Raw genomic sequence first — 27,183 nt, 5'->3', positions numbered from 1 at the left:
ACTAGTAAGTCTTCACTCTTCTTGTGCAGGGATAACTTATTTCAGGAACTAAGAAAAGCATAATGTTTCACATTTCCTTTCTTATAGCTTCTTTAAGGCTATAGCTACTCTCCCTAATAATGGAAAAGAACAAAATTAGTTCTTAACATTCTGTTACATACAGCCAAAAAAAACCATTCCTTTGTGTAGACTTCTGTTAACTGGATGATGACAAAAATCTAAGTACTACACCTGTAGTACCAAAATTTGATTAAACGTTCCCTAAACAGGCACGAGAAAAGCTGAATTTAAATACATTATGTACTATGCCGCCCTTCACCACAAACTTGGCTCGATGTGAGGTAGAATGCACTGACACATACCTGTGAGAGGAAGCTGGAATTAGCATAAAAAAGAATGAAACAGATTTAAAAGAGACATAGCACTTTATATATCCAACAGCAGACATGTTTTCAACCCAATGCCATTTAGAACTCTGATGTTCTACATATACAAAAATATTTAATTTATATAGTATCTATATGTGATGGAAGGAGTGAGTCTTGAATAAAATACTAAAGTCTGTCATTACTTTAACAACAAATTGTTCCTGCTCTCTAATACTGTATGGTTAGATTTTTTTTTTTTTTAAACTCAGTTTTAACTGGCTTGTTGGACATTGCTACAAGCAGCAATTTAAGTAGTATTGAAGCTGGGCCACTGCTCAATTAAAAATTAATACAGAAAGCTAATATAGTCACAAAGATGGGCTTATGTTGTATGAGCTTGGATGTTCAGCCAGCTATTCATCGTTTGACCCATGAGGGATCTTTGGTGATATCTGTATTTTCTGGGCCAAGTACAGCCAGCCCACGAGTGCTCTTCCCAACTGCAAGATACCTGCAAGAAGAAACAAATAAGTTGCTGCATTCAGTATTCTGTGACTCTCCTAAACAAGTTAAAATATTTCAGGAAAAAAAGCTGTTGGATATAAACCCATTGTTTGCTTTTACAACAGCTTTTTGAATTTACAGTGTTTTTTTCCCCAGCCATCACAATACAACAGTCACTGAGGCATAACCATTACAAGCCTCTCTGCTTAAACTTCTACAGTGGAATTCAAGTCTAAATAAGCACAAAATGGTAGGAGTCAAGAAGAACCAATTTAGCCAGGAGTTGGACAGCAGAGGAGATATGTTCTTTAGAGAGTTTCTGGGCTTTTGAAAAGTAGAACAATCACCTGCAGATTCAGAATGTAAGAGGGAGGCTACATGTGTTAGAGTGCAATATACAGGATATAATTAAATCTCTCTCGGTTACAAAAGCAAGTAGTAAAAGTAGGACAAAAGGCCAATGAAGGAAATAAAAGAACATAATTGTAGCAACTTTTACAAACTTGTTCAAGTTCAGCATTTGTGTAATTTTTCAAATAAGCAGCTTCCCCCCCTCCCCCATATTCTAAGCACAGACTTACTCGTTTGCTACATCAACCAGGTTATCTCTGTTAACAGCAAAAAGCTGCTCTCTGTGTGATTGCTTCATTTCATCTGAAATCCCGTATAAGAAGTGGTCCATACCTAAAAGAAAACAAAGCCACATAGTGCAATAATGTACTGGAATCCCAGCTACAACTGCATGCAAGGAGTGCAGAGTAAGACAAGTACTTGTGCAGGAAGGGAAGAATAGAGACTACAATTTGACAGCCATTCTGTGACAAGATTTAATTGTAAACCAAAGATCATAGACTGGGTAAAGTACCTATCTAGAAAAAAAATTCATTCTATTTTGGCAACTGATACAGTTCTATGTTTTAACTTCTTAAAAAAAAAAAAAAACAACTTAAAATTAAGACATTCATGCCTGGAAAATAATTCTTGTAACTTCTATTTAAAAAAAAAAAAAGGCAATTTTTTATTATAGTTGCTTATATTTAACTCCAAGCCAAAATTTTTTCCTCTATTCTACCTTCATCTTCTAACTGTATTCATTCACCTAATATTGAGGAGCAGCTTGACTATATATACCTCAGTAGAGAGACTGAACACATTCAGCATTTATGAAAAGGAGCAATGGTAATCAGCATCCACCAAGTACAAATTTCACCATATGATTTAGTTTAGCAAACTATTTTCTCTCCTTTAAATTTAAAAACAAATAAATATCCCAGCGCTGAGAGGCTGGTGAGAACGTACCTTTATCTGAAGGAGCTATTGGTGCATCTACAGCAGCAAATACTGCCAATTTAGCTTCATCAATGTCTTCTTGCGTGAACTCTCCAGACTTGGCCCATTCAACTGCTTTTTCAAATGTTTTCAAGGTGGCTAATGAATTTGGGTCCCTTAGTGGAGAAAAAAGAGAAATTACTGACTTGAGTCTTACAGCATGAAGTACAGTAATTACTTTGTTCTTACTCTATTCAGTTTACTATGCATTATACAAAACATGCATACATAAACCAAACATTGTAGAATAGAGTGAACCAAATGTATTTTGAATTGTTGAGTACACAAGGGTAGCAAGCTCAGTTGCTAAAAGCAGCTTCATGGCAGTGTGCAGAGAAATGGTATGAAAGACATGGTAAACCAGCACTTCATAATCCACTATCAATTTGCTTCAGCAGCTTAGTAGGCATAGCTTTCATTAAGAACAGCAGCAGTATTTATGATATACCGTATCTTTAAGTTGCTTTTCCTGCTACACCTCTTTTTGCTCCCTGTAAAACAGGTGCAACAGGTCAACAACTACTGAAATACTAACCAAGACAAGTCCTGCCACGTTGAAAACTTTGCAGAGAGGCAATGCTGCTCAGATTTTAGCCAGGAATCTTGCCCAAGAACTGTGTTAGTCTATCTTTAGTAAAGAAAATGATTTAAAACAGAACTCTATCAGACTCATGACACTTCTATTGGGAATTATAGCTAGTTTTCAATACTTTCAATTCAAACTTTTATCTGTAAATACTTTTGTAAAATTAAAGCAGGTTAACTGTTCCAGAATGACAGAAAATGGAAAAGACAATATACTTTCTCCAATCTAGCTCATTACTAGCAATGCTTTCTGAATGTTTTTTTGCTGAATCTCTGATGATTCCAGCCACGGTCACCAAAAGAGGCTTATTTTTTCAAAAATAAGACCAGCAGAAAAAGTGCCCTTCTACTCCAGAATCTCAAAAGTTTACGAGTCTCTTCAACCCATGACAAAATAAATGAAAACCTCTCTTATACAAACCTGGTGCAAAGGCAACACTGATTGCTAAACCAGCAGAGATAAACTAGACTTTCCCAGGGATAGAAACCAGAGAAAGCAAGGAGAGGTTTGTTAACAAAACTGATATACATTAAGCAATTAACCTTAACTGCATACTCAGTGCTGAATTACTTTCTTGTCATTCAATATTTGTTTTGTTTCATTTAATCTTGAAGGAGAGCTGCAACTAAGTCAAAGATGCATGCAAGTGTAGTCAGTGGTCCCCTGAGATATGAACTTACCTGTAGGAGTAGAAAGTGAATATTCCATTGTGATTAAGTTTAGCACCTCCACCATAAGCCCCTCCTTTCTCTCTTATTTCTCTATGTAGGAACTTAGATGTCATCAACCGTGCAAGAATTCGAAGACTGTAATGAGAGAAATAATAGAAAAGATATTAAGTGAATTGGGTAACACTAATATTCTCTGCCTCTACTATTCAAAAAGACCTCAATTTACAACGCACTGCTTCTTGTAATCTACAACATTAAGTAACATTTAACAACAGCTGAGTAAAGCGACATAGGTGTAAGAGTTGCTACTTTTGAACAATCCTTTAATTCCAATTGTTTCCCCTTAATGAAACACAGAAACAGCTTCCTAACTGCAACTCTGTTACATGTGATAGGAGTGTCACTACAGACACATTGAAGCAAGCAGGGCTATTATTCCAAAGTCAGGGGTTAGTAGCCCTTAGTTACCTCATCTCAGCGCTTACTATAACAGGGCATTCATAGATTTAACCATGTTCTGTAAAGAATTTGTCACAAATAAACCACAAAGCTTTTATTGACACTGCATTTTCAACGGTCGACCTAAAACTTCCCATTTTGTTTAGTGTTTTGCAGCACACAAGTACGAGCTCCCTGCTGATTCTGCTTCCTACCTTGCGTAGTCTGTAGCTGTGTAGGGAACTGTTCGAACACATTCCCCAATATAGTTGACTGGGAAGGGAAGTACAAAATGTGTCTTCATTGGGCATGGTTTGAATGTAGGATCCTAAGAGGAAAGAAAACATTATTGCCACAGCAGAGATGAGATAATTTATTCTTTTGAAAGCTCTGGCTTTTTTTTTGATAACTGTGAAACTCTGCCAAACAGACAGACACACATATGCTAAAGCTGCCAGGTGACTTACACTGCAATCAGTGTTAATATATTCAGCTTGCCCACATTAGCAATCCAGAACTAGAACTGCCTTAGGAAACCAGAGTGTGTAGATACTGTACATCAGCTACTACTTGCTCACCAGCTTCTAAGTTGTCCATACATTACATTATTACCAAAGAGTTTTGAGATGCATACTTCTCTGTCACATCTTTACTCTGATCGAAGCGTTCATAACTCTCCACTTCCACATCCATCCCACTTGAGTCCATCTATTAACTACATGTATTGAATCCTAAAAACAACACTTCTCCCCACAAAAAAAAAAAAAAAAAAAAAAAAAGCTGTTTTCTGATAAGCAGCAGTTACTTGAATTTCACAGATCTCCTGCAGTAAACTTGATTCTTATTCAGAATCATAATCACTTAGGTTGGAAAAGACCTGCAAAAGATCAAGCCCAACCAACAACCTGAACTACCAAATCTCATCACTAAATTGTGTCCCTTAGAGCCACCACCACACATTTCTCAAATACCTTCAGAGATGCAGATCCCCTCACATCAGAACTTCCAATCCTTCTTATGTCTCCAGGCTCCTAAAGCACTCAGTTTTCTCTTTCACTCATATTCCTATGTGCTTACTTCTCTCCTACACCCAAACCAAGTTTTTATTTTTTACTAAACTGTCACTGATGCTCTTTTGTCTGGTGTCATTCAGATAGAAAATCATTTAGGAAGTAAAGGAAGGAAAAGAAGGGGATAGCTATGAGCAACAATACAGAGATTTTTACAGTGTATTTTCTGCAATCATGGACGTGAAGTCAGCTACGTGATCTCCAAATCAGAACCAAAAGCAAAACAACAAAAAGGATGACAGACATATGAAGTTTGAGGAACTGTTTAAACAATACAGTGTGGGATAAAGGGCACACACACACTGGTATCCTCAACCAATACTGTACTTACATTAATTAGCTTCCTTGTGATCTGCAAACTACTAAGCATTTTGCTTCCCACAGGTCTGACTTCTGAAGATTTCTACAAAAGATCCAGTCCTCATATTAGAAGATGACTTAAACTAAGAATACTATAATTGAAATCCCTACTCCCTCATATTTCCTGTGGTAGCTTTTGAAACCACCATCAGCCCATATGTCTTCACAAACATAAGCCAGCTACTTGATTATTTCTTTATATTTGTATTTCTAAGCAAATGCTAAATAAATCTACTTTCAAGAGTAATTTTGTACCAAAAGACACCAGGAGAAATATTAGAGTCCCCAAAAGTTCCAGCCAACTGGGTAGTGAAGGGACCTACTCTAGTTCTAGAAATTAAGACAGTGGATTCTCTGTCAGCTGGATCGAACCAAGTACAATTTGTGCCAAACATCCATCCAAATAATGAAGCAAATTCCCACACAACTAAGGAACTTCATCTTACTCCCTACTTCCATTTGGCCAGCATGCCAAGTAATGCACAGCTAAAAAAGAAGTTGTAGTTTCATGTGATAGAGAAAGGAAGAATTAATTTTCCTTCATCTCATGCGTACGCAGTCACCTAAGGATAAGATCAGGCAGGCGATCTACAGGATTACTGTTGTCTGTTTTACAGGATGAAGACAAGCTGCTGTGTGTTTTGCCACAAAGCCAGCCTATTGCAGAGCTGACTGGCCAATTTATTTAGACATCTCTGTATGGATAGTGTTTGTCTTCAGACTGAACAGTTGCCACTACAGAAGATCAAATTTAGATATATTTGATGCATTAGTCACAGTGATTTCCTACCTCAATCACATGGGGACGAACAGGTTTTCTCTCCTTTTTACTTCTAGTTATGCCCTTTATGAATTTCTCTACTTCTTTCGATGCCTCCGACATCTGTTGAGGTGTTGCGTTCACGGAACATCTGTCAAAAAACCACTTTTTACTACCTTTTTGTGGATTTGCACAGTCCATTATAATTTGCACCACTGTGCTTAAGAACTTTCTATTAAATCATCAGAAAATTTCACCTGTGATCACGGATAATCTTTATTGCAGAAAATAGCATAATAACTCTAAGACAACATCTGATATGCCAAAAAAAAAAATACAGCCTAATTATTTTTTTATTTTGTTTGCCCCAAACCAGTAGTAGCTATCCACCACTTCTCAGCACAAGATATGACTACACAGATTTCACAGAACAGAAATGTCTCCTTAGTATTCTGTTTTTACGAGCGCAGCTACCATGATTTTGAACAGCACATATACTTCAGTAATTTTACTCATCATTTTCTTTGCAAAACAATCTACTACAATTTAACATCAAATTGAACTATCTTTGAAACTAATGTCTTATTTTGCCCAACTGATACATAAAGCAGGCTTCAAAACATCCCTATTTTTTATTGCAGAGAAAAAATAAAACAAAAATAAACCACATTAAACTATGACAATGCAATCTAACAGTATTGCTCTTGAGCACTTTTCAAGGTTTAAAAAAAAAAAAAAAGGCAGTATATTGACAGAATATCCAACATCTGAATTTTGCATTTGTTGTAGATTTCACCTGTTAAAAAAAAACAAAAGCCACAGCTACCATCAAGTTCTTAAGCTCATAAAACATGGACTGAACATTTCTGCAGTATTTCCTCAGGTCTTCTGTTTCACAGGACTACAATACTGAGACATGCCTTACTGACAGGTCATGGCCTCTCTCTTACCACAGTTTCTTTCCGTTTAAGCTAGAACTCACCTGATGTTGTCGCTATTTAGCAGGTACTTCTTAATCCGTGGTAGTTTGCGTAGTACTGGTTTAACATCAGGCATTTCTGCTATTCTCTTCATTAACTTCACCTGCAATAAAAGGGCAGAACTACAGATGAAGTCATTAGAAAGATTCAACAGAAATCAGCACTGCCATTCCACAGTAGAGAATTTGAGCCTCACTTAAAAACACCATTAACTTTTCACCTGATCCATCCCACTGAACATTTCTTGCAGTTCTCCAGAAGGTGTAAGGTTTTTGCTAGCTCTAATAGAAGCATATAAATGCCCACAATCTGGAATCCCATTTGATAGCTCCTGGGCAGTCTTCTTAACCAGCACTCTGAAGTGCTCTTCCTCCTCAAATCGAGGGCTGAAAAAGAGTAAAAATAGTTCTCTACATCTCATGCAAAACCACACCAATGGGCTTAAATAATAACTGCACCTTTCATTCAAGAGAGCACCTTCTCCATTTAATCCATTATATAGTCATCAAAGGATGGGGTACTTAGATTTGCTGTCTGGACATGATCCTGGGTAACATGATCTAGATGGCCCTGCTTGACTGGGGGACCTCGACCAGAAGGCCTCCAGAGGTTCCTTCCAACCTCAATCATTCCATGATTTAGTGTCTGGGAGTCACTCAAGATAAAGTTATGAAAACAAACCTCAAAGTAGGATCTGTAAGAAGTGACTGGGGCAAGAGGGAAAAAGAGAACCCCCAAAACCATGCAAAAAAATAAAACAAAACCCAAAAAACAATGTACAGTACTTGTTAAATATTTCGTTCCATAAATGCATCATGTCTGGCAGATTTCTATCCAAGCACAGAGATGAAAAGAGCACACCCTGAAGGAAAAAAAAAAAAAAAGAAAACATACACAAAAAAACTCCTTTGGACAAATAACTAAAGCAATGGAGAAACATGCAAGAATTCTCGTCATGAAAGCAATGCGGTGGTGCCAACCTAATATTTCACAAAAAAAAAAATACTTCAATGCAGGCTATGTTACTAAAATCAGAGCAGACATGAAATGTGATTGACCATCACACAAAGCAAGCCTGCTGATTACTGATTCTCAACAGTAAGTAAAAGCTTAGAAATAGAGTTTTAGCTGTTCGTTATATGAAGAATAAGGAACTGTTCTGGGGATGAATCTTCCTGCAAAGAATCTCCCTTACTCAACTTCATGATCAATGGGGAACAGACTACAGGAAGCAGACCTCAGTAACTCTGAAATATCTTAAGATATATTTATTGCTAAAACTACAGTGCCCAATGCTAAGATCTAACAAACCTGAAAAGCACTGAATGTTTCCCAATCACAGTTAACAGGGACATATACACATTAACAGCAATCTCCACGCACAGCACTACTCCATTCTGGCCCTAACTCTTGTTTCCAAAGTTTTGCAGAACCTAAAAATATAGTCATATGTTAGCAAAACACTGCCTTAAAATGGATGACTGTGTCACATGCTTCCCTTAATGCAAAATATTAAGATATTATAATTGTCAAATATATATTTTACCCAAATATATAAGCCCTTTTTTCACTTTTTAAGCACTGTTTTCAATGCACATTAACTGATGCTCTACTGGAAGCCCTGAGTGACTTTAACTATTGAGCTGTTATTGCAATTTAACATCAGTAAGTTTATGATTAATTTACCTGTTCATACACATCCAGGTGTGAATCATCTGGAATGATATGTGGGCTGACAGACATCCCACCTGTTTTTAGCTCTATCCTCTGGGCTTGTTCCCTGTAATCAAGGGCTCCACATCCCAGCCTGTGGAAAATAATCAGATTTATTTCCATTTTCACTGTATGGGAAGACTAAGGCTTATAGACCAAATGTGAAGGAAACTTCACATTTTTTTAGGCAAATACAATGCAGCAACTAAGCAATTTGCAGTGTTATCAAGAAAATGTAATACTTCACATCTTACTAAAAAAAAAAAAAAAATAATAATAATACACCAAGCCATCAGCTAAAACCCACTGCAAATTCAAAATGGAGTATTAAAAAGGGTGCTTAGTGTACAGGCTTGCTCCCAACATACACGTGGAACTAGAGTAGTAGCATCACATAAGCTGTTATCACTACTAAAAAGAACAGACTCCTTCTGGCCCAGGTCACTTAATATGTCTGGTGCCACTCTTGCCCCTTTGTGAGTGTTCCTTTGACCACATTGTGAAACCTGACCAAGAAAAATCTACATGAAAACTTAAATTTCAGCGAGGCTTTTTTCCATTCAGATAAAATTCTCCATCTATCTGGGGAATGCTCATGTTGACACCCAGGAACAAAGGAATGCAGAGAATGACAAAGGCTAAAGGAGTTGGCAACTCAGTGAGGAGAGGGAAGAATCAGTGTTCCAGCAAGACACCAACTTATCACTGTCTCCTTCCTACAAGAACAGCCACTGAAACTATTAGAAGCAGTGTTATTTCAGTAAGCTGAAATATATCTTACTGCTTTAGATTCTAGCAAAGTAAATGTCTCACTTTGTAATGACGTTGCAAAACAGCGGCACGTATGGTTTGAGCTCCTCAGGAAGAGTGTTCAAGCTGGAAACAGCTCTGAAGTACACAACCCCATTGGTTGGCTGAGTACAGTACTGGACAGGAACTTCATCAGCTAGGGATGAATAAATAAGAAAAGAAAAGGTTTCCTCTGTAAGTACATGAAAGCAAAACCACTTCTTACAAGAATTAAGAGTTATTTTCTGTAATCACTTCAGATCCACTTTTTGTTTTTAACTTGGAATACTGCACTGAATGCTGGACTGCAGTGGGGGTTGTGTTTGTTTCTTTTTTGTTTGTTTGTTTAGTTTTGTACATGGTAAAGTAAGACATGCCTGGAAAATTTAAAGAGAGAAGTTACACATTTTACGTATAACACTCAAGTGATGGAATGATAATTTGTTCCTGAATGACTTGAGAAGTTTTTCTCTTTTACTTGTTGTTTTTTTGGTCTTTCTACCTCAAAGGCTGAGAAAAAGAGGTTCCCACTTTGTACGTTCTACTGTAACAACAGCTATTAGAATAAACACAGTTCTCACAAAACAGGTCATTTTAGTATCAAAATTATCCAGTACTTGACACTTGCTGACAATTTCGACAGAAAAATTTCTGTTAAAAATATACTACAGAGCAATGTCACCTGCAAGATTTGAGCACAACCATGACAAAATTGAGAGCTATGACTTCTTGCTTCCTATCAATCCATAAGGAGAGCCATGAGCAAAGCAGGACACGTTTTCAATGAAGTTACAATGAGTGACAACTTCTCCATGGTTCTTGCACGTCTTATTTTTAAAAACAGGTAGGAGGTAGGAAGAGAGCACTAACAAATGCTTCCTGCACCCTAGACAGTGCTTAAGTCTCTGGAAAGCAGCAGGATTGCTCAAGAAAAATTGAGCATACCTAGTGACTTCTCTGACTGCAGGGCAGGGCAGGCAGTGAGAAAGTAGGAGGCAGGGAGCTTGCGTCAGGTGTTCCACTGCTAAACAAAGAGCAGGCAACTGGATTGCAGCTGGGAGTACCTCAACATCACCCCTCAGAGGTGACATCAAGAATTTTCTACACACCATTGCAATCTACTGCAGAGGTGGTGGACTAGAGAAAAAGGGTCACAGCTCACAGCTACGGGCAACAAACAGTGAGAATCGCTTTCAGATTTTTTTATTATTATTATTTTTTTTTTTTAATTAATTTCACCCAAAGAATTCTAGGTACTCCTTGTTTAAAACTTTATTCCAGTCTACAATTCTGAAGTCTAAGGCTATCTGGAAGCTTGGCTTTGGCAGACAAAAAAGGCAGGAGCTACACGGTCCAGACGTTTGCCTGACCCACAGTTCTATTGCAGTTTGTTTTGGATATTGCTTTTAGCTTGTTGGAACACCCTCGACTTTGACAAACAGTCAAAATCAAACAACTCAGGCCAAAATGACTGCCTTTTCCTTCTCCACAAGCTATAGCAGTTTGTGTTCTGTTTCAGAGTATGACTATTTACAGCTAGGCATGTACATAAACTTCTTTAAGATGGAAGAAGTGCCATAGTTGTGCTAGTAGCTGAATAACAATCCAATAGTGTACTCCTTGACAGGAGAAAATACTGGTTACACCAACCTGCAAATGTTGTCTCCAGCACAGTGAATGGGATTTTGGGCTCAATGTCAGACACTTTTAGAGCTGGGAGACAAGAGGTATCCTGAGGTTTGCTTTGAAGATCAATTAATTCCAAACCTAATAAAGAAAGCAGAATACTAAAGTTCACCATTTTCATCTTCTAAATCTTCTGAGGTGATGCAGATCAGAAAAACGTGTTTTAGTCTAGCATTTTCTATCAACTGTTCTTTCTAATATTGCACTGAAACAAATTCTGCACACTATTGTGTCAGCAAAAAACACCATACCTTTGTAAACTCGTTCCTACACACTCCCTTCTTTCACATCCTGCTTACATGTATTTCAAACCCTGAAGAAGTGATATCTGTCAGTCTGCCCTATTGTCCAGCTCTGCAGACACCATTAGGCAACGCAGACCTTGGTTCTAACTCATAAGAAATCTTTCTCAAGCGTTGTCAGTACTCTGATGCAGCTAAACCATTGTGCTTTATCTTACATTTCAGCCTCTTTCAGACTCCAGCTGGCTGCCTATAAGTATTCTCAAAATTATTTTTGTATGTAGACAAACTCATCTGAAAGATCGTCTTCCCCTGTTCCCCTCCCAGGGACACTGCTTCTGAACATTAACTCCCTTTTTTTATAGGATTTCTGTGCCTAAATCAACGTTTTAACAAAAAGACATGACTGCTCAAGGTTTCCAAGTTCATGTTATTCCTCAGAATAAACCAAACAATATTATTTCTATAGTTGGCTTTTTAAGTAGAAAAGAAATACAATTACAAAATGTAAATTTTATAGAAGTATGGAGCAAACTTCACATGCTCAGAAACAAAGAGCTTGAAGGTAAATGGTGCTATTCACCTTATACTAATTGCAAGTTAGCAGGAAGAAAAAGCAGATAAATTTTAAAACATTCTTCCTACTGACTGTTGGCTGAAATCTTTGATCATTTCGTTTTCTAACTGCTAAAGGTAATGGAATACACCAACTACATAGTTTAGTATAAACTGCATAGCTTCCTAACACATGTATTACACAAGCTTACCAACAAAAAAAAAATATCCAGTTCAGATCAAATACTGGAACATGTTTGATATATTTAAAGAATTTAAAATAGTTTACAGAGCAATAGCTTAAAAAACAAACAAACAAACCAACAAACAGTGTATTTTTAAACAGTTACCCAAACAAAAACCATGTATAAGTATGTTAACCTTTTTCAAAGATCTGGGTTTTCTCTTCTTCAGAAAGAGCATTGACCTTCTTTTTCAGTTTTTCTGCTTCCAGTTTTGCTTGCTTATCATAGTAGTCTTTCTCTGGACTCATCGACAGAGTCAATCTATGCGGGTTATCCTGCAGAAATGCATCCCAAAACAGAGAATTATTAATTTTGAGGGCTGCTTCCACCTGTGTTGTCTCAGATTATTGCTTCATCAGAAGTAGATCAGAATCAGCCCATGCATTACTTGGTTCTACCATATTATCAAAAGAATCACAAACAGGCTATTTAAACTCCTCATTTAATGAAGCAGTTTGCTGCTAGGGAGGATATGAGAGGCAGCTCATGAACAAGAACATGAACAAGAATGAACAAATTTTGGTGAAATTTTAGAATGGAGTCTGATTCCCCAAACAGCATACAGTACTTGTGTAATTAAATCTAGGTGAAACAACTGTGTATGACACTGCAGAGCAGCGTGCCATAACTTATATCTGGAGAACGTTCTAAGATAGGGAATCCAGTTAACTGCAGGAGAATTTCATTTAACATCTCATTCAACCTGCCCAAGCTTGAGCGCATAGCGATCCCAAATGACGTAAAATGTGCATGCCTTGTCCTGCTCAAAAATGCCTTACAGTCTTGCTGGTAAAGGACTCCATGCATTATGCAAGCATCACAACTGCTGTCAAATTTCTTTGTTTATACTGCACTGTGGAATACTCATAACAAAATTACTCAGCAGCTACCATTTTATATAACAATGGGGGGCTATTCAAAAGACAGTGACCTCAAAAACGCCCATTTCAATGTAGGAGTCAAACACTGAGAGACACACCCAATAATTTGAAACACTGTAATTGGATTCCCTGTTTTATGAGCTTATCTCCCCTGTGGTTATACAGAAAGACAAAGGAAACATGACTGACTACAGAGTTAAAGAGTAAGATGCCAAGGACAGATAAACAGCATTCTCTCCATTGCTTCCAGCCTTCCTGCTTTATTAATCTTCTGGCACAACGTACAACATAAGGTGCATCATCTTCTGATATCAGAAAATCCAACAATTCTCATTACTTCTATTGAGCAGTGTTTTTACCTCAGAACCCTCAGCAGAACTGCATAGTCAAGAACATTCTCAAGAATACTGTGTCTGTATTTCTTAACAGCCAAAAATTTGACAGTTCCTTACTACTTCCATACACTAATAATGCCTTTAGGAAAACAGACGCCACTGTTTCCTGTCACCTTTGATGTATGTGAACAAGCATTTACCCAAAGGTAAATCGAGCTGACAGTTAAGTATCACAGATGAGTTCTTCAAAACAACTTGAATAATTTAAGCAAAACAATAAAAAAAAAGAAAACACAACAAAACAAAAATAAGAAAGACACTTCAGCATTGCTGTCACTGGGTTTTTACTAGCTAATGCAGAGGGCTTCGAATCATTCAATGTCATAATGCCTTTGCTGTTCTTGAAACTGCAAACACTCCAGTAAAACACCTACACAGGTACACATGAAAAAGAGCAGAAAGCCAACTGCAAAATTCAGACAACAACTAAAGGAATGTGAAGTGCACTAAAACAATCTTATTTAAACAGCCAAAGTCTTTTCAAGGAAGAATAGAAAGCTATACACAATACACAACCAGGCCCATAATCCTCTATCCATGTCTTTTCATATGCCCTTCTATAGCATCAGGCATCAGAGTTCAATTAAACACTAGTATTTTATTGTTGTTCTGGTATGTGCATTTCCAAGTGTCCAAGTGGCCAATTTCTCCAGTTTTAAGTTCTCACTTTAACCATTTAAAATTAACATGCTTCATTAAAAAGCACTGCTGTTTATCTACATCTAAAAACAGACAGTATGAACAACTCAGTACCCTTCAGTTCAAACCACAGAACTGTGATTCAAAAATTAATACTGTAGTTATCTTCCTGAACATGTTCCTACCTTAAAATACATTTTAACTTTTTCCTGAAGAAATGTGGGATTTTCTTTAAGGCATTGCCTGAACCGTGACACTTTATCTGCAATCTTCAGGAGCTCCACTGGATCCCCATCTTGATTCCAGCAGGAGGCTATATACTGAAAGGCAAAGGGTAGTTAAATAAGCAGGACAATCTACATGCGTTTCCATAACTGGCAGCATCTGTGCTCCAAAACTACCTTACCATCTGTACCTGAACTGTAGACATGTAGTAACTGATGAACACTTTCATTAGATTGAATAGAACTGTAAAGCTGAAATATTTATTCAGACTAAAGGACTATACCACCAACATCATCTGTCCTTTGCCCCCCTCCATTCTCTCCTCCGACTTTATCGTAACAAATAAACTTACTTTCTTTTTTTGCATCTGCATTCTGGAAATTTGTGTCAATACTTTTTCCGCGTTTTAAAATAAACATTTTTTTTTCAGACCAAGAAACAAGGAAAAGCAGAGCAGGAGGCGGACACAAAACAGTTTATGAATATTACAGTCTTCTACCCTATCAGTCTGATGAAGTGATTTAATCAACAGGAGTGTCCCATGGGGCTCAATTCTAAGGCTAGTTCTGTTCCACACTTTCATCAATGATTTGGATGCAGGAGTTGAATGCATCTTTTACAAAGGTTTCCAAGTTGATAATAAACCAAGAGGTAGTATTGACTCACTTGAGGGACAAGTGGCCTTGCTGAGGGATCTAGATAGACTGGAGCTCTGGGTGTACAGAGAAATCATGAAGTTTAACAAGAGAAACGCCAGGTGCCACGCTTGGGATGGAGTGATGACAGAATGATAGATAAGTACAGATGGATGCAAGTGGTAGGAGAGCAGCCCCACAGAGTCTAGAGAAAGGTGCTGATTTCAGCAGGCTCAACACGAACCAGCAGTGTGCCCGGCACCCAAGAGGACAAACTGCATTTTAGGGTGCATTAAACACTGCATAGCCAGACAGAGGCAATTCTCCTGCCATATTTAGCATTTGAGGTCTCACCTCAAATATATTGTATATAGGTCTGGTCACCACTTTATAAAAAGGATGTTAAGGTAGCTGAATATGTCCAGGGAAATAAAAGCTGGTAAAAGGGCTGGAAGGTAAGTCCTATCAGAGGAAGCAGAAGACACTTAGATTGTCCAGTTGAGAGAAAAGGAGGCTAAGAGATGACCTCACAGCTCTCTGAAGCTCTCAAAGGAGGGGAAGCACAGAGGAAGACATTGATCTCTTCTCCCTGATAAACTGACTCTCCACACACTTTTCATGCAGAACCTAAGAAGAAAAGGGATCGGAAGACTGTTTGTTTTGAACAGTCACACAGATAAAACATAAGCAAGCTGGAACAGGCCATCATTTTAGAATACAATTTCTACAGTTTTAATTACTTCAGAAAGAAAAGGAAACCTACAGCTAAAAACAAAAGCTAGCTACCAGTTTCTGAATTCTCCTACTTATGTTTTAAATGAAGAGATCACACAGAGTACAATCCTTCCAGTGGCAGTGTTAGTAATTATATTTATTATATTACAGCGGCACAACCCTACATTCCAAAGAAAAATACAGTCTTTTGATTTGATTTCTATAAATAGATAAGCAACCGGCCAAAACATACCAAGAGTCAGCATGACATTTCTTTCTTACAAAAGTAATCAGAATGTGTATGGGAACTGCTGAACCACAGTCTGAACCACTGATTGATCACCTGAGGCAAGCACTGAGTCAGCCATGGGAGCACAGGTGAAGGCAATTCACTTGTGTGACCAGAAGAGCCACAGCCTGGCTGCACCTTTCCTAGACCCCATTTAAGGGCTGACTGCCACTAGGGAAGGATCTCTTTCTGGAGATCCCTCCTTTTGGAGCTTTCTACTGTGAGACTAGGATACAGGTGAGCATTTCATTTTTGATTGCCTCTTTCCACCACAATAATCTTTCTAACTATAAAACCTGTAAAATACCAGCCTAAACATACCATACTGCTAACTAAACTAATCAAATTTATTGATTTGTACAGTCCTACTTTAATCAAAGCTCCTATTCAGGCAAAGACAGCAGGTTCACTGCCTGATTAAATCATGCAGTGTAGAGTCTAGCAATAGCTTGAAGACTCCTGAAAAGAACAGATGTACATGATATGACAAAGAAAAAGCCAGAAAGTGAGAAGTTGTAGGCTTTTGATACCTAAAAAATGACCCCATATTTTATAAAGGTGTACCAAACAGATTTCTAACTTATTTCTACAGAAAACATCGCACACAAGCACATATACAAACTTACTGACGTCAGGGCAAGACCAAAACTCGTAGACTGGTGCTTCAGCTGGATTTCAATTTTGTGAAGTAGAGCTTCAATCCTATCTTCTTCAAATCCTTTCCTTTGAGAAAGCATGAAGAGAGAAGGAAATCGTATCCATAAGCACTAATTGCTCTTAGTGAAGTTATGAAAATGAATTATGGCATCGATAAGGGAAATATTACACCATGATGTCTTACACAATGAATTAAAATTGATAGGAAAATCTTATCGTGATGTGTTATTTAGTGAAACAGCACCAATGTCATTGAACTCCTGAAGGTTATGCTGATGAATATGCTACAATAGAGTAAGTTACAGATAAGAGTTTTAAGGGTAATGAGCAATATAACTGCTTCTTCAGTCATTTTTTTTGAAAATTAAAATTTCAAGGCATATTAACACACACACACACATATATATATGTACATATACATATATATATATATGTATTCTTGTGTACTTAGTAGTAGTTGTATATAAAGATATATCTCTAATTGTACAACACTGTATGAAAGAACAGTAGTCTCCAAAATTTAACATTACTCACGCAATAACTTCATCAACTGTTCTGGCAATAATCTGTTTCACAGTCTCAATGTCTCTCTCAGCAACACCCTGTAGACCCACACTGAAATAGGCTTCTCTTGTTGAGCCATTAAACCTAGAATAAAACACATTTAACTCAGCAACAACTAGTACAACTTAAGCATTAAACCTGCCAGCAAAGGCAAAGGCAAGGGGGAAATATTCTTTCCACATACACAGATTATTAAATTCTAGATAGCAAAAAAAAAAAAAAAAAAAAAAAAAAAAAGGAAGAAATTGAACTTAAAAGAACTTTTTGTTCAATTTCAGCAGCAGCAGCACACTGTTAGGAAATGATATAGTATACGATATTAAAGAAAGACAAACAGTTGCAGAAGAAAGCTAGTCTTTTCTGTTCATCTTCTAGTTCATTAGTAAGTACCTTCAGGTAATAAAACCTCCTAAGTGAAAAATTCAGCTACCTGCACAGCTGAAGATATATATTCCACTTCTAAGCAAGCAAGAAGAACAGTACTTTTAATTAGTACATTTAAAGAAGTATTTGCAGAGTAAATGTTGAAGGTCAAGTATTTTGTTTTTGTTGTAATTACTTTTAATGGCACCTGAAGATGGGAAAAAAAAAAAAAAAACAGTTTTGCTCAGGCTGTCAGGGACATTAACTATGAGAACTCTTCTTTACAGAGACAAACTGTTACTCACATAAAAATGCAGCATTTAATAATTTGGATCAAAGCCAACATGCAAAAAGCAATTAGCGTTAATCAAATCTAAAAATCCACTATTTCATATTAAAAAAAGAATAGATTCAGTGACAGATTCAGATGTCAAATTCAGGAATACCAAACTCTGGACTCATCAGCACAGTCATTGATGCACACTGAAGACAACTCACTGTATGAGTCAAGATACATTAAACATACAAAAGGCTTAGCTGACAAAACATACAACTAAATCACTTCTTCAGTGTTTGAAGACAGATACCATGCCCTGTGGTATCAAGATATCTGCACAGCACTGGTATTCATGACAAAGGACTTGCAGCAAACCCGAAAGAGATAACTTCAAGCCAAGCAGATTATCCCAAGGCGTTACATTCATACTTTATTATTATGTTTAGGATTTGCACTCAAACATCTGAGACAGTGGAAACAAAGAATGGCTTTTCTCATCTTCATATCTAATATCAGTCAGATGTTCATGCCCTGAAATTGCTTCCTTTTGCTGACAAAAAAGGCAAGCTATGATGAGCAGCTGAGCCTGTAGTGAAGTTAACAGAACCCACTCATTTACAGGTTGCAGTGCAGAACTAGCTAGTTTAGCAGACTGCTTGCAAATACTACTTTCTGAATAAATAAACATTGACATACATACCCTTCTCTCACTGTGGAGATGATAAATGAATGGTATCTAATTGCATTAAAACACATTTCTGCCAAACTGATCTAGTGTTAATCACAGAATTGAAGTAAGAAAAAAAACAGTAACAGTGCACCAAAAAAGCCAACTCATTTTTATCATTCTTTTGTGTAACACCAAACACAAATGATGAATACTCCAAGTAAATTAGAGTAATGAAGGCACACCATGTTCCTATGTACATATTTTTCTGGTTGATAACATGAATAGTTAACACCAAACTTCTTTAAAACTAACACAGCTTCTAACAAGATATTGACAAGCTAAAATTTAGACCTGACAGTGCTTTATCAGGAAAAACGATTCAGATTCTTCTGATGTGGTATCTGTTGTCTGTATGAGAGACACCTTTTTCAAACTTCATACTGGTTTACATCTTCTCTAACATTGTTTTATAGTGATGAAAGTTAAATTGTAACACTTACCCAACATCAGGAGAAAAATCTGTACCAACGCCAGACTCAATTAAGGCTTTGTAAAATGGAGAATTTGGTCCATCAACCAATAGTGAAGACAAGAGGCTTAGCGTGAAAGTTTCAAAAACATCTGTAATACTGAAAAAAAATATTAATTATTAAAAATCATCAAGCTATGAATATGTAACACCAAACGTCTCTGATTTCATTTCAGAAGAATTACTTCTACAAAACCATGTAATGGAGGCAAGGGAGAAATAATTATGACTTATGAACACCACACCAAACTTAGAAAATTAAGAGCTCTGGGTTTTTCACTCATCATAAACAGTAATTCTAGAAACTCTGCAAGCTCACTTAGTACACAAGGACAAAAGTTAGCAACCGGTTTAGAAAGAAAAACTGGAAAAAATGGAAGGCAACCGAAATAATAAGAAGCCAGTTTTCCCAAAGCCTAACCCACTGAATAGTTCTGCGAGAGAGTGGCTGATTTTCCTTAACTCTGCCTGCTAAAGAGAAAGACAAGAAAAAAGTCTCAGCAAATTAAACTCTCCTTTGTTAAAGAAGGATTTGTCTAGTTCTCCCCCACAGGGCTGATTAAGAAATTTTTTTTTATAAGACTTACTCTGTCAACAAGTAACTGACACTGACAGTCGTCTGCTTGGAAGGATCAGCAGCAAATGAGTCTAAACCACATGTTATATGGTGTTCTTGCTGTAAAGTATTAAAAAAGTACATTTGAGGGAGACTAAACTCAGAATAGAGTTACAAATTTAAAAAAAAATGACTGTTTACATCCTCAAATCCTCCTCACAAAAACCTAAAATAATTTTGCAGATATTTACTCACAAGTATGCATACAGACACAATATTTACTCAGTATACCTTGAAAAGATAAGAGTGGTAACTTCACTTTTTACAAGAGGAGAAATAAACAGGATCAAGAAAATCTGTCCATAAATAACACTCTAAGCACGGTTTCAAACTAAAATTTAAGCTTCCAGGCAAAGTAGGGAAGAGAAGGTTTTGAATGAATGGAAAAAGTTATTTTGACACCAACCTTTCGAAGTTTAGGTAACATTAAAGAATCATCTCCTGATACAAAGTATTAACACTCTTATCCCTAGTTCTAGGTGCTTCACAGTAATAAATGCTCCAGTTCTCTAAATGCTGAGGGCATATGAAAACTAAAATAATGCAAATGAACAAAGGTATGGAATAATTACACTACTGAAATGCTAAAGTAAACATTCTTTTTTAACCCTTTTAACAACAAAAAGTTTTAGCTCACTTAATACATTTACAAACAAAAAAAATAACCCCAGCAGGCTGGGCTAAAATGTTATGCTGTTATACTCAAGTTTCTGCATTTTCACTACTGGATGTGCATTTTATTTTTTTTATTTTATTTATTTTTTTTTTTTAATACATATAGAGATATAAAGACATCTTTAACTTAATACTTACAGGCTTTTCCCAGAGTTTTTGTTTTGGGATGTCAGTCTTCGATTCAATTCGTTCAAATTTTACCAGTGCATCCTCATGAATTTGTTTCAAATGTTGTTCCAGTGGAAAATTACCATAAGTGAAGAATCTGCATTTCAAACAGAAGCTTAGAATTAAGAAACAGATTTTTACAGGAAAATCTACAGGGCTTTTTTTGGTTTGTTTATTTTTCTTTCATTATGAATTTAATGTGATTTCCAATGACTCTGTTACATCTACAAGGAGCATTATTTTAAGATTTAAGACCTACCATGATTTGCCACATACATCAAACCCACAGCTGTACTGGTAAAATTCCACGGCACTTCTCAGTCTCTGTGTTATGCTTTAGAGTCCACAAAAACTCAAATTCAGTTAGCTGCAGTATTATGCAATATTGCAAGAAGAAAGTACTAGTAAATAACTAGGAACCATAACTCCAGTGCTCTAACATTTCAGAAGACATTTGTTACTGTCCTCACTCATAATATATAAAATATGATTATACATTTCTGAACCAACCTGTAAAGCACAGCTGAGTTGCGCAAGTTAGTCTATCAAAGTACACTCCCATACCTACAAGAAATATTACTAACTTCCACTGGACTAAATACAGGCATGGTGTACGTCTCAGGTAAATGTTATTCCTCATTTAAAATCTAAACTCAGGTACAAGCGAATATTTGGAATGATAAAAAAAAAAAAAAAAAACACAAAAGATGGTGAATTCAAAGTCATGTCACAAGCTGATGTTCCATGAATGAATTAGATCGACCACAGAATTAGTACAGAAGAATGAATACCCTCATATTTTCAAGTAGATGTTTAGCTTAATGACCTTAGCAATACCAACAGAATAGATGCAGCAATACCAACAGAATACCAACTCAAAGGGATAACCAATGTTTAGAACCCAAAATAGTAGGGCATACTCAAGTGCAAATGAACAGTCATGCACTCTCAACTTCTTTATAAACTTCTAATCTGTGTTGATTTGAATCTATAGGTTTCTGTACCACTTCATCTGTGCTGCTTGTGCTGTAATTCTGCATTACTGCCAAGTGCTTACACAATGTTAATTTCCTCACAACACATAAGTTAATGAAGAATCACCTGTAAATAAAACTCCACACAAATCATCAAAATCAAGCAGGCACACGTAGCCTAGAAGGTGTACATTAGCCACCTCTCATTCAGAAGCCACTGCCTCCAATCACCCTTCAATTCTCTCCCTAAAACAAATTCCTTTCTTGTTTGGTCCTACGAGACCAAATTAATAAAAATATGGTTTAGTAGCTTAATGGGTAGTAATGGTGATAGGAGGACAGCTGGATTAGATGATCTTGTAGGCTCTTTCCAACCTTGTGATTCTATGATGTCGTGGTAGTTGCTGGAGAATACCATACAGCTGGTTTCCCCTCATAAAACCACAATGCTAACTCGCTATATAACCTAGTAAGATACAAATTTCAGATACCTGGAATTGCTGGGATGATAATGTGAGGCATGGAACTGTTTAAGCTGCTCCCATGTGAGATCAGGAATACTTAAGGGATGTCCACCAGATACTACACCATAGGTATGATCAGGAAGAAGTTTATTCTGCAGGTGCTGTGCAAATACCCTCTCGTTATCTGTCTTAAGAGAAAAAAAATACCACATTTTAGTAAAGTCATTAGAGCACATTTCAAATATAAAAAGTGGTCCATAGTAAGCCTTGAGTTCTAACATACACTCCTAGAACTCCTCACATAAGAATTTGCTCTATAGTCCCATATACTTTGATAAAAATAGCTGCGTTATTGTGTCAACTTAGAAGTTTTACAACAAAATCCATTAGCAAGGTATTCTTTTATATGCAAACAAATGTTCAACAGTCTAACCTCATGAATAAAAGTTTGTTTGCTGACTTCACTGAAGAAAAAAAAAATCCACAAAACTTACAAATGCCCCTTTCATTTCATTAAAAACAACTCCTTTGAAAATTAGAGGTGTCTGAGGATCAGCTGGGTTCTCATGTTCTAACCTCCAACCTTCTTGCCTGAAAAAAAATTAATAACAGGAAACATTACTTGGGAGCTCAAGAGATCATTTGTTTGATTTTGTATTTTTGTTTATAAATCTAAAAAAAAAAAAAAAAAAAAAAAATTTCAAGTTTGCTTTTCATCTCAAGCTTACCAGAAGTCCAGCTGCCGCAAACACGGAAAGAAAGCTGCATCCAAATACACTGACAGGAGATTCTGGAAATCCTTGGGATTTTGTGTTGAAAATGGATAGAGTGTGTAATCACTAGCTGCATACAAATAGACATAAAAGATCAGAATTTTAGGAAGTCTGAGGTGTATTCTGCTCTCATTTATATTGAATCATTCACCAATATAATAATTGGTGAAGAAGCTTACTAATTAACTAATATATTAAGACTGCAATTATTTATCAAACATGCAAGCATAGAAACAATTGCCTTATTGTGTACTATAAAGCTCTAGTTCTACCAGGCCTTTGTAACTGCAAATGATCTGTCATCATGCTTTGTTAGTTTTCAACCCCTCATTCACAGCTTCTGAACCTCTCAGTCACACTTACTGATAATAGCTCCCCAAAGGGGAAAAAAAGATCCACCTTACTCATGTTAAGACAAAATTCATTTACTTCAGGCTCACCTGTGAATGCATTCATGAAAGTGGACAATGATCTGTTTAACATTTTGAAGAATGGATCTCGGCAGGGATACTGTTGAGAACCACATAATACTGTGTGCTCAAGGATATGTGGGACCCCAGTGCTGTCCATTGGAGTGGTTCGGAATTGCAAACTGTAAGAAAGACAGAACAGAGAAGAATGCATTTACTTGCTATGAGAAGCCAACCAATGTAACAATGTAACAAAGCAATTGTCAAAACTGTAACAGTTGCCAATATCAACAGTTACATTTACAATATTTATATCCTACTTGGAAATATGATCTCTTCTATTCAGTTAATTAGCTGAAAAACCTCACATACACACAGTTTTTAGTCAAAACACTCAGGAAAAGCCTGTGGAAGCTTATGGTAAAAAAGATGTTCTACGTCTTACAACTACATGTCAATTTATTAGAAAATCTAGTTTCAGAACCAGAGGTATAGAAGGACTTGGAAGCCATCGCACCATTGGAAAACTATGATCTAATCATTATCACTAAAATTTGGTGAGATGAATCATGACTGAAGTGCTGCAATTGATGGCTATAAACTACTCAGAAGGGCAAAGCAAAGAGGCAGAAAAGGATAGGTATTGGGATTGTCCCCTATGTTAAGGAAAAAAAGTCTGGAACGCAGAGATGTCACTGAAAAATAGCAACAAAAAGCAGATAAAGAGCTTATGAATGAAAATTAGAGGCCAAACCAACACAGAAAACCTTGTGACTAGTGTCTACCACAGGATGCCTGATCAATGGGAGGATGCTGATGAAGCATTCATACTGCAAGAACAGGCACTGCCACACTCACAGGCTCTGATCATTCTAAAGGAATTTCAAGTACCCTGACATCTGGAAAAATAGCACAGCAAGCCAGAGATTCCTGGAGTGTGTTAAGATTGACTTCTTAATCCAGGTGACAGAAAGCCCAATTACAGGAGCAGAATTACTGGACCAACATAGATAAACTAACTAATGGAGAGGGGTCAGTACTGGTGACAGCCTGGGCTACAGTGATCAGGCCTGTCAGAGTTCACAGTCTTGAAGGATGTGGGCCAGAAGAGTAAATTCATGACCTTGAATCCTAAATGAATTTTCCACTGTTTAAGGAATTAATGAATGGGACCACTTGGGAAACCATCCTCAGGGATAAAGGAGTAGAAAAGAACTGGCTGCTTATTAAGGAATTTTTTCTTGTAGCACAAGACCTTTCAATTCCCATGTGTAGGTAATTGGGCAGGAGATCAGCATGGCCGTGTAAGGACCTCCAATATTGAATTTTAAGACAGAACTGCACAAACAAGAAGTATAGACATACATTCCTGGGTAGAATACAGTAATACTGCTCAAGAATGTAGAGGTGTGTAAGGAAAGCTAAGGCACAGCTGGACCTGAATTTGGAAATTATGGTGAATACATGGGTTGGAATAGGAAGACCAAAGAAAGTACATCCTTCTCCCCAGTGAATGAGACAGAACTAGAGACAACCAAGGTGGAGAAGACATGGAGAGGTGTTCAGTCTTTTCCCTTCAGTTTTCACTGCCAAACACTCTTTCCACATCTGTCATGTCTCTGAACCTCAGGGCAGTGTCTTGGAGAATGAAGTTCCTTCCATCATAACAGAAAATCAGGTTTGAGACCCAAGCATCCATGACTCCATGGGACATGAACTGCATCCTAGTGCCCTGAGGGGAACTGGCAGATGTAGTTAAGCCACTTTCCATCATATTGGAAAAGTCACAGCAGGCAGGAAAAATCCAGAGTGATTTAAGAAAAGGAAATATCACACCCATTTTTAAAACTAGTAATGAGGATCACACTAGGAACTACTGATCAGTAAGTCTCACATCAGTGTGTGGGAAGATCGTGGAACAGATCCTCCTAGAAGTTATGTGGAAGCACAAGGAAGACAAGGAGGTGATTACAGAGAGCAATCATGGTTCCACCAAAGGCCAATTGTGCCTGACTAATCTAATGGCCTTCTACAAAAGATTGACTGTACCAAGAGACAAGGGAAGCTTGCCCAATAGCTGCCTTCCAATGCCTACAAGGTTACAGTGGAAACAAGTTATTTGCATAGATACACATGATGGAAAGAGAAGCACCAATGACCATTAAATAACACAAGGAAGGTTCTAACATGATATTGAAGAAAGAAAATCTACATATAAACAGTTAAATCCTGAGAAAAAGTAGCTCAGAGAAGCTGTGGAATCTCTGTCTTTGGAAATTTTAAAGGTCCACTTAAGTATCTGAGGAACTTCACTTGAGTTAAGCGTTGGTTCTGTTTCGAGCAGCATGCCGAACAACAGACATTGTAACATCTGTTACAATCTGAATTACTGTAAGCAAGAACCATACAGGAAGTACTTCTGTCTTTGCTATCACAGAAAAGTCTAATTACGAAGCTGAATTACAACGTATAAAGCACAGGTTGATGCTGGATGTGATACATATACATGCTTTACCTGAATAGATTATTGGAATCCTCACGAGCAACATGTAAATATCTGGCTCCTGTACTGTCATGACTAAGCTTCACTGCAGTCAGGAACAGCTCAGGAACAGCTGTCACCTGTATTGGAAGAAAACATCTGTATTACAAACTGACTGCCAAGAGATCAAATAAATTAAGGATGACATAGCAACAATCAGTTCACTGATCATGTGTTTCTATGATTTATGAAATATTTGTATGTATTTAAATAGAAAGTATATTAAAAAATACACTATGTTACAATCGGAGGACTTACTCATCTGGTGTAACTATTAGGACCAGAATAAACTGCTCAAAAATTTAAAGAGAAGGCATATATTCACACATCAGTGGTCAGGACAGCAGAAGGAAACTAAAAGAACTCAATTCTACTATTGATTCTGCTACTACTAATGACCGTAGAATACCTTCATTCTCTACTTCAACTCTTTTTCCTTAGAAGTAAAAAGAAATTCCCCATATTATTCCTATTGGGAGTTTTCAGTAAAGCAACAGAAGTAGTTCTGGGGATAACATATCACTTAAATGTCTCCTATAAACCAGCACACAGCGGGGTATCAATCAACTGTCTGAACTTTCAGCAGGCCACACCGAATGCTCAATGTCTGTAACACACAAACTCCCATTGTGCAGCATTTACTCTGGAGCAGCAAATCCCCTTAGGGACATGTGTTAATGATACGTAAAGAATTCAGTCACAGACGGATAAATACCAGCAACTACTGCATCATTTTTAACAGACCACTTGTGGCATCTATGCAAATACCTGCATAGCATACAAACTCTTGCCTTCATTTTGACATTTTTCCCATCAAGGGAAAATTTACCTGCACCAGCAACACAAACAAGAGGCAATGCTCACCTGAGTTACCGTGAAGCCGTGGATTTGTTCTCCAACCCTATACAGCAGTGCCCGTTCGTTGGCAGGAACGCTCTTCCACCTCCATGACTTCTGATTCAGAGACCTGAAACAGCACATCTCCTGTTGGAGCACCTCAGGGCCACAAGAAGGGGAGCCAGGCACATTCCCTCCACCTGGCGCTGGGGAAGGAAGCGGAGGTGCTGCTGAGGAAAACACGCTGCTATATCTCGGTGCTGAGGGGCAGCTAGCACGGGGCCTTCCTGTCCACGCCAAGGGAGCAACGCGCCATTCCCCGCCCCTAGGCTGAGCTTTTCTCCGGGCACAGGAGCCGTGGGGCCCGCAGGGCAGGGAAGGTCGGGCCGCCTACCACAGCGAGCCGAGAGCCGAGCGGCCAGCGCCCGGGGTCGAGAAGAAAAGCATGAAGGGCCTCCCACCCGCTCCCTTGCTTCACCCCCGTCCTCACCGCCCGCGGCTCAGCAGGCCCGCGGCCGCCCGGTAGCGGTTCCACATGGCTCAGCGCCCCGCCGCAGACCGACAGCCTTGCAGACGAGCTGGGCCGTACA

At 37.6% G+C, this 27,183-nt stretch overlaps 1 protein-coding gene across 1 annotated transcript; it reads right to left on the bottom strand.

Annotated features, from left to right (window-relative positions):
• Nucleotides 1-406: 406 nt before the first annotated feature.
• On the bottom strand, nt 407-27,183 carry PITRM1 (pitrilysin metallopeptidase 1). The gene is made up of 27 exons (XM_042889060.1): nt 27,084-27,183; nt 26,621-26,723; nt 25,730-25,836; nt 23,245-23,396; nt 22,760-22,874; nt 22,526-22,622; nt 22,059-22,219; nt 20,564-20,690; nt 19,722-19,810; nt 19,106-19,234; nt 17,266-17,379; nt 16,701-16,797; nt 14,397-14,531; nt 12,433-12,571; nt 11,219-11,335; nt 9,593-9,725; nt 8,753-8,873; nt 7,852-7,928; nt 7,287-7,452; nt 7,069-7,169; nt 6,117-6,237; nt 5,298-5,369; nt 4,112-4,224; nt 3,468-3,593; nt 2,172-2,317; nt 1,454-1,556; nt 407-879 (listed from the first exon to the last, which is right to left on the bottom strand). The coding sequence occupies exons 1-27, from the start codon at nt 27,128-27,130 to the stop codon at nt 786-788; spliced, it is 3,102 nt and encodes a 1,033-aa protein (XP_042744994.1). The 5' UTR covers nt 27,131-27,183; the 3' UTR covers nt 407-785.

This window comes from Lagopus leucura, unplaced genomic scaffold, assembly GCF_019238085.1.
Source record: "Lagopus leucura isolate 7727_CA_CO unplaced genomic scaffold, USGS_WTPT01 Super-Scaffold_100157, whole genome shotgun sequence".
NCBI classification, from domain to species: domain Eukaryota; kingdom Metazoa; phylum Chordata; class Aves; order Galliformes; family Phasianidae; genus Lagopus; species Lagopus leucura.
The sequence above is the reverse complement of the archived record's forward strand: the minus strand, read 5'-3'. Positions and strand labels throughout refer to the sequence as shown.

What these genes read in the sequence shown, in the direction of transcription:
- PITRM1 (XM_042889060.1), bottom strand. Translation starts at nt 27,130, where the DNA reads ATGTGGAACCGCTACCGGGCGGCCGCGGGCCTGCTGAGCCGCGGGCG. An exon ending in GATTCCAATAATCTATTCAG is followed by an intron (nt 23,397 to 25,729) that starts GTAAAGCATGTA and finishes TCTTTCTTACAG; the next exon opens with TTTGCAATTCCGAACCACTC. An exon ending in TTTCATGAATGCATTCACAG is followed by an intron (nt 22,875 to 23,244) that starts GTGAGCCTGAAG and finishes ATTTGTATGCAG; the next exon opens with CTAGTGATTACACACTCTAT.